This window comes from Oncorhynchus nerka, linkage group LG28 (genome assembly GCF_034236695.1).
Source record: "Oncorhynchus nerka isolate Pitt River linkage group LG28, Oner_Uvic_2.0, whole genome shotgun sequence".
Taxonomy (NCBI): domain Eukaryota; kingdom Metazoa; phylum Chordata; class Actinopteri; order Salmoniformes; family Salmonidae; genus Oncorhynchus; species Oncorhynchus nerka.
This window is the reverse complement of record NC_088423.1, coordinates 71,206,318-71,218,681: the sequence shown is the minus strand read 5'-3', so window position 1 is coordinate 71,218,681 and position 12,364 is coordinate 71,206,318. Positions and strand designations below refer to the sequence as shown.

The window sequence follows — 12,364 nt, the reverse complement described above, 5'->3', positions numbered from 1 at the left end:
ATGGATGCCAATGGAAGCCAGGCTTTCCCAAATCATTTATCAGGAAAAAACATAAAATAATGTATCTTACGTGTCTGTGTTTTCATAATTGTCCTTCAATTCGCAAGAGACTGAATTACCTGAGAAGATACCCGAGCGAGAGAAACAACGCCCCTCTGTCTCTATGTGTAGGCCATCTATCTGATGGGGTCTGGTCATAAAGAGTACAATATTGCTGCTGCCCGTAGCATTGAATGCAAGGGAAGTTAGCAACCATTTGGCCTCCCTTAATTAAAAAAGTATAAAATAATAGCCAATCAGCATTGAGCTCAACTTTGAATGGTCCTGGCACACCAAAATAAAGTGTCAAGGGAAGCCAGTTTGGATTTGACTTCAGTCCTATCATAGAGAAATACGGCATCTATTGAAACAACTTGAATTGTTGCATCTCGTTGTGTTGTTGTCCTCTGGTGGCTAGCTAGCTAAAATTGTCCCTTTCCTAAATTAGCCATGGATGGAGATAGGGATTTGGACTTGTGGTTTTACTTAGTTCTCCGTCCTGGCCAATGATTATAAAGGCAATTCTGATCCAACCATAAACTATATTGTGACCCTGGACTGAGAGGATGGAAGCTACATGTAGAAGGCTAACATTGCCCATGAAAGGAAGTTGGGCTAGCGAGCAATTCTTTTAGCCAGGTAGCCTAGGACAACAACAAAATAAGACTGTACTGTATGATAGTCATAGACCTTTTTGTCAGCATGAAAGGGAGGGTGGCATTGGTGTTTCTCTACAAGTAGGGTGAGTCAACATGTTATTTTATAATTTCACCAACACACACACACACACACACACAAATACATCAGAACCATGGACAGCCACATAATTTGTAACTTACATTGATTGGACAAAATAGTTTTTGGTATCTTTTAGTTGTCACTGTATTAGACTATGCATAGGTGATTTGATGATGTTGAAATGTTGAAATTGAAAATGGTGCTGGAATAGTGGCGGCAGCTCCTACATTCTTTGCGACATGCAGTATCTCTGTGGTTCAAAATTGTAGTTGTTTAGTAGTCTGAAAATGTCAGAAACATTAACTTTCTTGACCATGCTGTAGGTCATGTAACTGTTTGTTACATGCAAGATGCTTTGTGGACTTCACCGGACAGATGTTGCTCTCGGGTTTTGTGATGAAACAAAGGTGTGGTTGAATTTGTCCTGCCACTGGGTCTTCTTATTGTCTCAGCCTTTGGCCCATATATCACAGTCGCAAGGCATATGAACTAACAGGTTATAGAGCAAACAACGCAATTATCACAACACATAGGTTGTAATATGGCTTTTTTCCCCCCGGCTTGGCTTCCCCAGTGATTTTAACCACGCACCACTTTTGGATAAGATACACAACATGACCAAAAGTATGTGGACACCTGCTTGTCAAACATCTCATTCCAAAATCATGGGCATTAATATGGAGTTGGTCCCCCCTCTGCTGCTATAACAGCCTCCACTCTTCTGGGAAGGCTGTTATAGATGTTGGAACATTGTTGCAGGGACTTGCTTCCATTCAGCCACAAAAGCATTAGTGAGGTCAGGCACTGATGTTAGGTGATCAGGCCTGGCTCGCAGTCTGCGTTCCAATTCATCCCAAAGGTGTTTGATAGGGTTGAGGTCAGGGCTCTGTGCAGGCTAGTCAAGTTCTTCCCTGCTGATTTTGACAAACCATTTCTGTATGGCCCTCACTTTGTGCACGGGGGCATTGTTATGCTGAAACAGGAACGGGCCTTCCCCAAACTGTTTCCACAAAGTTGGAAGAATAGAATCATCTAGAATGTCATTGTATGCAATAGCATTAAGATTTCCCATCACTGGAACTAAAGGGCCTAGCCTGAACCATGGAAAACATACCATTATTCCTCCTCCACCAAACTTTACAGTTGGCACTATGCATTCGGTCAGGTAGCTTTCTCCTGGCATCCGCCAAATCCAGATTTATCTATCAGACTGCCAGATGGTGGAGCGTGATTCATCACTCCAGAGAACTTTACACCACCACTTTACACCACTCCAGCCTACGCTTGGCATTGCTCATGGTGATCATAGGCTGCTCAGCCATGGAAACCCATTTCGTGAAGCTCCCAACGAACAGTTCTTGTGCTGAAGTTACTTCCAGAGGAAGTTTGAAACTTGGTAGTGAGTGTGTCAACCGAGGACAGACGATCATTACGCGCTTCAGCACTCGGAGGTCCGTTGTTGGTCCTGGATGTTTCCACTTCACAATAACAGCACTTACAGTTGACCGGGGCAGCTCTAGCAGGGCAGAAATTTGACAAACTGACTTGTTGGAAAGGTGGCATCCTATGGCAGTGCCACGTTGAATGTCACTGAGCTCTTCAGAAGGCCATTGTACTGCCAATGTTAGTCTATGGATTTCATACCCCTGAAATAGCCAAATTCACTACTTTTGTATATATAGTGTAGCAGTGAGTAATGCTGCCTGGAAGATTCAGGCCAAAAAATAATCTAATTCAGCGCACTGCATGGACTACATTGATGAACTACCACTTACATCACTTACATCTGCAAGCCAAAGCTGTTGTGAGAGTTATATATTTATTTTTTTAGGTCAAAGAGTAAACAGGCCATTGCAAACAGTAGATAGCAGGGATGCAGTATTTTTCTCTCACCCTCTCTCTCTCTCTCTCTCTCTCTCTCTTTCTCTTCCCCTATTTCTCAATTCTTCTTGCACACTGACATTCAGTATTGACTGGGCTTGACAGACTCACATTTCAGAATTCTTGTTTCGTAGGATTTGTTTTGCTGTAACAAATTTCATTCTCCACTGACATGGATGATATGGTTATTCGGAGCATTAGGTTGTATCAATTATATCACCTCCTAATGCTCGAGCTGAATTTAGGGGAGTTTAGGGGAGTTATGTAAACTACACAAATGCTCCGCTTGCAGAGAACCAAGGATAATTTCCTCATGAAATGTTGTTTTATTGCATTACAACAGCGACAAATTGATTAGTGTGTGCTCAACACTATCAGCCAAGCTTCATTATTGCCAATGCCTCGGAACACATTTCTCATTCATAACCATTAACTTGGGCCTCAATAAATGCTTCCCATCTCAACACACTACGATTTGGCATTTTCACTTGTTAATCATTATCTGGCAATGCCTGGAAGAGAGGCCAATACATTGGGGCATAATTGCAACATGTACAAGAAATTAGGAACATTAGGAACAACTTGCTAATATTGAGTTGCACCCCCTTTTGCCCTCAGAACAGCCTCAATTCTTCAGGGCATGAACTCTACAGGGTGTCTCAGGCATGGTTTACTCTTGAAATTCTTTGCACCTTATTTGTGGAACAATCTTTATGTTCTTAAATGTGATGTTTTGGTGCCTCTAGAGCAATTCAGAAAGCTGATTGAGGACCTTATTACTGATGAATGTGTTTGCTTTTATGTCCGTGTTTTTCTTTCTGCTTGCATTTTGTATTTATATCGATGTGTATTTTCTGTAATTCATGTCATTCAGGGCTCATCTGTAAAAGAGACCTTGGTTAAATAAGGATAAATAAATACAATTCACAGGGACGATGGCCCATGTTGACTCCAATGCTTCCCAAAGTTGTGTTAAGTTGGCCGGATATCCTTTGGGTGGTGGACCTTTCTTGATACACACAGGAAACTGTTGAGTGTAAAAAACCCAACATCATTGCAGTACCGTACGCCGTTCAAAGGCACTTAAATATTTTGTCTTGCCCATTCACCCTCTGAATGGCACACATACACAATCCATGTTTCAATTGTCTTTGACCTGTCTCCTCCCCTTCATCTACACTGATTGAAGTGGATTTAACGAGTGACATCAATAAGGGATCATTGCTTTCACCTGGATTCACCTGGTCCTTCTATGTCATGGAAGAGCAGGGGTTCCCTCTTAAGGATCGGACCCTTTTAAAAAAATGTTTTGCCTAAAATGACATACCCAAATCTAAACTGCCTGTAGCTCAGGACCAGAAGCAAGGATATGCATATTATTGATACCATTTGAAAGGAACCACTGAAGTTTGTGGAAATGTGAAATTAATATAGGAGAATATAACACATTAGATCTGGTAAAAGATAATACCAGATATTTATTTTCATCTTTGAAATGCAAGAGAAAGGCCAAAATATGACATAGGAATCTAGGTGATATTTCGATTTTGGCCAACAGATGGCAGCAGTGTATGTGCAAAGCTTTAGACTGATCCAATGAACCATTGTATTTCTGTTCAAAATGTTGTATCAAGACTGCCAAAATGTGCCTAATTGGTTTTATTAATACATTTTCAAATTCATAACTGTGCACTCTCCTCAAACAATAGCATGATATTCTTTCACGATAATAGCTACTGTAAATTGGACAGTGCAGTTAGATTAGCAATAATTTAAGCTTCCTGCCTATATCAGATATGTCTATGTCCTGGGAAGTTTTCTTGTTACTTAAAACATCATGCTAATCACATTAGCACACGTTAGCTCAACCGTCCCGTGGGGGGGGGGGGGGGGGGGGACCGATCCCGTACAGGTTAATGTTTCCTACATTCAGTGTATATGATATATTGCCAACACTGTTTTAGATTGGTGATATCTGTTTCGTTACAATATAGTAATTAGAAGACTCTACCTTTCTGTCTTGCTTTTAGTTTTTTCCTATGATCTATAGCACCACTGGCAGGTCTGGAATGAATGCCATGTTTGTGCCATGTTTGTAATACATGGAATTAAACATTTTACGACTTTTGTACACTCAGTATATACACTTACAACAAGCATCGCTACATACCATTACAGACACTCTTATGGTCCTCCACTTTGTTAACATATTTTGCCACTAATGCATGGCTTAATTAACAAGGGAATGGGAAGTGTAGGCCTCTGTGCTTACTACCACGGATTCATATCAACATACATCAGCAGTGCCAGGCTGGAATCCCATCTCAAATCACCCCATCTCATATGGGAATGCAGTGGAATGAAGGAACAAATATGGATTTCTTTAACAACCACCTATAATTAAAACAGTCTTATAGATACACAGAATATCAGTGTGGACTCTATAGTGGACTACTATAGTGGACTACTGCATCATGGGAAATATGCTATTCATAGCTCACACACCCCCAGCTCATATTACAGATAGTGTACCAGTGTAATTCCAAGACAGACAAGAAACTATGATCTGCAACGTAGAAAGAGATTGTGAGAAAGAGATAGGGAGTCAACATCATAGAGATACTTATGCAGCTCATTACTGGGGTTTGAGTTTCACAGGCTTAGTTGTTTTAGCATCAACATCCATTACTTATTGTTCATACAATCAGTACATTATGGAGTGAACCATGTTAGTCAAGACTTTACCAGGCCAGTAGGTTGGGGACATTCAGGGGATGGGGGGGTACTCACCTCTGTCCACTGTCCCTGGTTCTGCACCATGAGTATGACACATGGGTCAGACTTGTTCAGTGTGTCTCGGTCCAGCAGGGCCTTGCAGGCGACGCGCAGCTCCACTTTGGAGACGCAGGCGACAGGGCCACCAAGGGCGGCCCCTGGAGAGGTAGCATCCTGGACGTCATTCATCCTGGCTCAGGACCCGAGGTGTCAACCAGTAAGGAGCAAGAGAGGGTGGGTGCTGCCGAGAGCTCAGAGTAATGGGAACTACTAGGGATGGCTAAGGGATTCAAGCCGAACGAGGCACTGAAATCTCACAGAGTTAGATACATAGAAGAATGGATCCTTGGACTTGGTAGTGAAAATTACAAAAGGGAAAAGAGTTCTCGCAGAGGTCTGTATTTGAGATGAAGGCAGGTGTAATTTAATTTCTGCAGCGATAACAGACAACGTGGGCTGAGCTGGATGGAGGCTGGGGAGTCTTGATTAGATGACCAGAAAGCTGTGGAGAGTCACGATTCAGGATCAGCCAAAATGTGTTTTCATATGTTCTTCATGAAAAAGTTGTCCATGAGCATCACAACTGGGTTAAAAAAAAGGGTATGGTCCCGATCATCCTTCTCTTCAAAGTCCACGCAGGTGCTGTATCTATGTAAAGAAAACACTAATTAAAGGTCCAATGCAGCTGTTTTTATCTCAATATCAAATCATTTCTGAGTAACAATAAAGTACCTTACTGTGATTGTATTCAATTCAAATGGTCAAAAATAGCTTCTTAGCCAAGAGCAATTTCTAAAGCAATAATTTTTCTACGACTGTCTAGGAGTGGTCTGAATGGGGAAAACTGAAAACTAGATGTTATTGGCAAAGAGATTTGGAACTGTCTTTCTTATGGTGATGTCACCAGGCAGACCAAAACATTCAATCTTACCAAAACAGGTTGACATTTCAGGTGGTCTTTTCAAACAGCTTTTGTATTAAAAGGCATAATAATTTTCAAAATGTCAACAGTATTATTCCAACCTCATAGTGTGAATACATATATAAAACATAGGAAAAAAAATAACGTTGACGACTGCACTGTATTTAAGTATTTGCAAAATACCATATATCCACAAACAAAATGCTATTGAACCTTAACATCATCCTAATCTTAAAAGGAGCGAATTATAGGTACCCAAATAAATATTATCAGAATCCAAGTTCAGACAGGAAGAAGTTTGCATATGAGGTATGCTATGAAGGTGATTGAATAATAACAGGTGAATTGCTACTTAGTAAAAAAATATAGAATAGTGACAAAGCCTGCCCAGGCGCAAGAATCCACATTGCCCTATTTCAGCACCACCGACAATGGATAGCGACCTTCAGTCACTCGACTGCTGCTCTCCAGTGGGGTGAGGCTCGGTTGAAGCAATTATGTCACATTAGATCAGGCGCCCTTGGCAGCAATCATAAGTGTTTGACGAGGTAGTTAGAAACAATAAGAACAAATGATAAGGGCTCCATATGACTCATAAAATAGAACACATATTGAGATTATTGGCTACTATAAAACAACCAATAACCGAGAGTTGTAATTAGTTCGAAATAATCTGCCCAACACTTGTAACGTTCAGTTGGTTCCATGTTCTTATAAGTATTTGTTTATATACTGCAATGACATAACATGGTGGTGGAAAATAAATGCAAAAAATAAGTGCTGATCTATAAATGTTACAGATAAAAACGAAAATGTGGAAAAGATATTCTCATAACCTCTTATTGATCAGCAATATGTCTACAACCTGTTGTCTGACCAATGAACCAACAACTACATGGGCACACACCCCTCCACGGTCATGTTAAACCGTGCGTAGCATGTGCATTTAAAATATAATGTGTCTATCTAGTATATATATATCTGTGCTATATCTGGTAGACAGTCAGTTATAGACAGCTAAGCTTGATAAATGACTACTCAAGACTTGTACAATTGTAATTGACATGACTTCTATCCAACTAAGCGACTCATAAAGATTTTGTTCTCAACTTTGGTCTCAATCTAAATAATTTCCTACGATAACTACAGCATGATTTGTTGAGGGTGACAGAGAGAAGCGCGACTGCCTTATTCATTCAATTATCATCACAAAATATATATAAACTGATCTACATTACTGGCTAAACTGGTCGTTTATCGATGCACCTCCACAGCCTCTGAATGAATCCAAGCATTTCACAGTGAATGATATAACAATACAACATACACGTAAAAAAATTTAAAAAAATACTCTGCAATAACATTATTATGTTCGATTACCTCCATCATTTAGACACTTGCATCATATGCTTCAAAATAATACATCCAAACTCTTGCTGCTTGTTCCTACCTGTCGTGGTCCCCTGGATTTACACTTGTTGTTACCTTTCCTTCAACACACTGCTTGATTTTCCGAAACTCAGGAACAGTGGGGGGAGAGGCAAGGGGTGTGTGATAGCAGAGCGAGGGAGTGGATCTTCCAAACCACACCGATAAAACTCGCAATGTCCCCAGAATCCGCTGGAGGGAGACGTAGAGGTGCGACAGCGGTTCACAATAGTGATACACGAACACTATTTTGGCGGCTGTTCCACACTAATCATCTCACCTTTCTGCTCATTTTCCCGTGAGCCTTAGCTAAAGTTGACCACCAGAGCATTTATGCATTTGTTGATTATCCTTTTAATTTAATCTGCTATAGATCAAATAAAAAACACAGCCACAGTGACCAACAGACAATTAAAAGCATACAAATTACACATATACAACCATAAATGTTTTCCTCAACACTAATGGGCTACATATTATACATATTACATATTATTATACATATTACATATTATTATACATATTATACTGTCCACATACAATGTGATCCCCCCCATTTGTATTGCTGGCTTATATCTGCGTATCAAACACTGCAAACACTGTACCTTGTTGCCAGATCATATCTGCTCAGTTTAAAGGCAAAATAACTGTCTGCAATCCACCCAAAAATATTCACTCGATTACATCAAGTAAGAGATACATCGTCTCTCCCTCCAGTAATAGGTCTATTAGTGTGACACAATGTAACTACATTACTCCCAGTGGCTAGATATGACTTTTAGTATCACTGAAACGACTGCTGTCTTTCACGGAGCTCAATAATTACAACCCCAGGAAACACAGGAGACACTTGACAGCCAGACAGCAGAGATTGAATTAGACAGATCCTCGGGTGATGGCACAACAAGTTGTGTGTGTGAGCGCCCTGATGTGGCTGGCCAGACAGCTAAGGACCCTAAGTGACACTGAGCTCTAATGGAGAAACAATGGAGATGAATCGCAGTCGGTGCTACTCTTATAAATAACAGGCAATGTCTCATACTCTCTCACCCTTCCGCTACATCTGCCACCCTCACACACACACACACACACACACACACACACACACACACACACACACACACACACACACACACACACACACACACACACACACACACACACACACACACAACAGCATGTTTAAGACTATTTAATAACAATGAAAGGCCTATAGCTAATGCTATAATGATCTGAATATCAACAAGTGTTGGGCAGGTTTTAAAATAATTTGACACCCACACTTACACACTACCCGTTCTCTTCATATGAAGCCTTTTTCAGCCCACCCACAAGGCCTATATCATTTTTGTGAACTCACTAAAACTGGCTAAAGATTATATAACATGATAGCTTTCCAGACGACAATGAAGTGTATTCAGAGTTGTACGTTTTCCTTTCAAAGCACTTAACTGTAGCAATTATAAGTGGTGGGGGTCCCACCTACAGCACATATCCTTTCTGCCTTCCCACTTGGATGACAATAGGCTGGGTAAAAGAATTCAAGTACACTATATGCCTGCTCCCACTGCTTAATAAGGTCAAGGCCTATTATGGGATGTAGAGAAAATGTCTGACTTAGCAATTCCTCTCCAAATGTTCTCTAAATAGGGAAACATCATTGGTGGCAATACATCCTCCGGGTTCTGGTGTTGATTACAAGAGAAGCTTTGCTCAATTCACTGAGCCCCTCTTTCAGAGGTGGCCAGTCAAGGAGCACTCCACAGGTACACAGTTGAGGTCTTGCGCCTTGTAAAAACTAGGCCTCCAGAAAGACTATTGGCAGTTAATAGGGAGGCTAATCAGCATTGAGCAGAGAGCTACCTATTCCAACACCACTAAACGTTTAGCTCGATTTTAATTATTTGCTTAACTGGGCTGTTTGTCCCTCATGATCACATCAAACAAACCCTGCAGCAGGAAACATCCTCCCCTCCAAGGCTTTCTGCCTCTTTAAAACAGAGTGCTGTTTCCTTGACCTATGACCCTGATGGTATCACTGATTTCCTTTATGTTATAATTCTTAAGTAAATGTAAAGAAGCTCACATGAATACCAGAATTAACATGAAAACAGGGGTTTGATGCCACGGTAGCAAGATGGTTTATTGCAGTTGTAGCCTAAAGAATGGTCACCCTATTTTCTTAGATTCTCACTTCCTGTGTATCGAACTCGATGGGAATTCATTGCAAGTAGGAACCAGCAGTGCCCTGGGCCATACACCTGAGCTCAATTATGCTGTAGCTCTTAACCAGAACCATCTGTTGCCGCTGTGCCAACACTAAAGCCTCTCTCTTGACTCTTCCTGTGTATTTATGCATATATTTATCAAGAGGCTTCTTGCTATCTAGCTGTTTATACCACTCTAGCTCCCAGGCAGACATTACACTGTTGTGTAGTTCAAATGTTTTCCCGTAAAAATGGTGCAGGATTGCTTGCGTTCAACAGAAAACTATTTTGATAACGAGAGCCACATACCAACCAACTTTAACAATTCCTGCCATTCAGGTGACAAAAATGGAAAACAAGAACATTGAATTTGTGCAGGCACTAGTGAGGAGTTTGTGTAACTTCATATGTAATCCTCAACCCAGCAGGTCCCCTGTGTTAAGATATTCTTAGACATATTGGGCAAACTCCCAATACTTCATTGATTCTAGAGGCTCCCATACTGGCTATGGTTGCTCCTATTTCCACTTAAATCTAGTTGGTGTGCTTTTGTTTTAACGTGATCTAGTTGATCTAAATATGGCTCAGTGAATTGGAAACGAAGCTTATGTTTTATTCTGCGCCGATCAGAGGTTGTCTTGGCTGACAGTATGCAGGAGCAGAGGAAATGTGATGTTTGCATAATACTCCCACTGCCCAGCAAATCAAGAGACATGACATACACTCAAAGCCTGCATACACTCAATTTAATATGAATTCATTTAAGGTATAGCCCACACACACACACACCTCAAGGCTGCCTTCATGTACATTGTCAAAGCTACAGTGTATTGGTTAAGTGTAGGTGCTATAGCATACATTGCTACAGTTGACATTCAAGTAACCTTAAAAGCAGTCATGCTATCAGAGGAGCATAGGAACAATGCTGTCAGACCTTGTTACCATAGAGTCTGCCGTTACTGTGGTGATAATCTCATCCCCAGGATATTACTCACAGTGCAGAAGTGTCAGGTGCATGGGAATACCATGGTGGTAGAATGTCAAGGTACAGTGCCTTCGGAAAGTATTTAGACCCCTTGACTTTATCCACATTTGTTAAGTTACAGCCTTATTCTAAAATTGACTCCGTCCCCCCTTAAACTACACACAGTACCCACTAATGACAAAGCAAAAACAGGTTTAGACATTATTGTTAATTTATTAAAAATAAACCACTTACATAAGCATTCAGACCCTTTATTCGGTACATGGTTGAAGCACCTTTGGCAGCGATTACAGCATTGAGTCTTGGGTATGAAGCTACAAGCTTGGCACACCTGTATTTGGAGAGTTTCTCCCATTCTTCTCTGCAGACCCTCGATCTTTGTCAGGTTGGATGGGGAGCGTCGCTGCACAGCTATTTTCAAGTCTCTCCAGAGACATTGGTATGCTAACTACAGGAATGTCCACCAGAGCAGTTACCGGAGAATGTTATTTTCTCTACCATAAGCCGTCTACAAAGTCATTTTAGAGAATATGGAGGCACGTCTAACTGGCCTCACAACTGCAGACCACTTGTAACCATGCCAGCTCAGGACCTCCACATCCGGCTTCTTCACCAGCCACCTTGACAGCTCATGAAGCTGTGGGTTTGCACAACCGATGAATTTCTGCACAACTTGTCAGAATCCGTCTCAGGGAAGTTCATCTGTGTGCTCGTTGTCCTCACCAGGGTCTTCAGCTGACTGCAGTTCGGCGTCATAGCCAACTTTAGTAGGCAAATGCTCACTTTCAATGGGCACTGGCATGCTGGAGAAGTCTGCTCTTCATGGATGAATCCTGGTTTCAACTGTACCGGGCAGATGGCAAACTGCATGTATGGTGTCATGTGGGCAAGCGGTTTGCTAATGTCAATGTTATGAATAGTGTCCCACGATGGTGGTGGGGTTATGGTATGGGCAAGCATAAGCTATGGACAACAAACACAATGGTTTTTAACGATGACAATTTGAATGCAGATACCATGAGATCCCGAGGCTCATTGTCGAGCCATTCATCCGCCACCATCACCTCATGTTTCAGCATAATGCACGGCCCCCAATACACAAGTATCTGTACACAATTCCTGGAAGCTGAAAATCTCCCAGTTCCACCATGGCCTGCATACTCACCAGACATGTCACCCATTGAGCATGTTTGGGATGCTCTGGATCAACGTGTCATGACAGTGTGTTCCCATTCCCACCAATTTCACAGCCATTGAAGAGTGGTACAACATTCCACAATCAAATCTACGCAAAGGAGATGTATGCTGCACGAGGCAAATGGTCACACGAGATCTGACTCTTTTTTTTTTAGGTATCTGAACAACAGAACCATCTCTATTCCCAGTAAT

The 12,364-nt window shown here is 41.4% G+C and overlaps 1 protein-coding gene across 1 annotated transcript in view; it reads right to left on the bottom strand.

Moving 5' to 3' along the window:
* The window catches only part of LOC115112226 (copine-7-like), a 38,095-nt gene extending 32,022 nt beyond the window's left edge, over positions 1-6,073 (bottom strand). Inside the window, exon 1 of the mRNA XM_029639145.2 lies at positions 5,449-6,073. Within this exon, the coding sequence (XP_029495005.1) occupies positions 5,449-5,622 (174 nt within the window). The 5' untranslated portion in view covers positions 5,623-6,073. The remainder of the gene's footprint in view (positions 1-5,448) is intronic.
* Between the last annotated feature and the right edge of the window lie 6,291 nt (positions 6,074-12,364).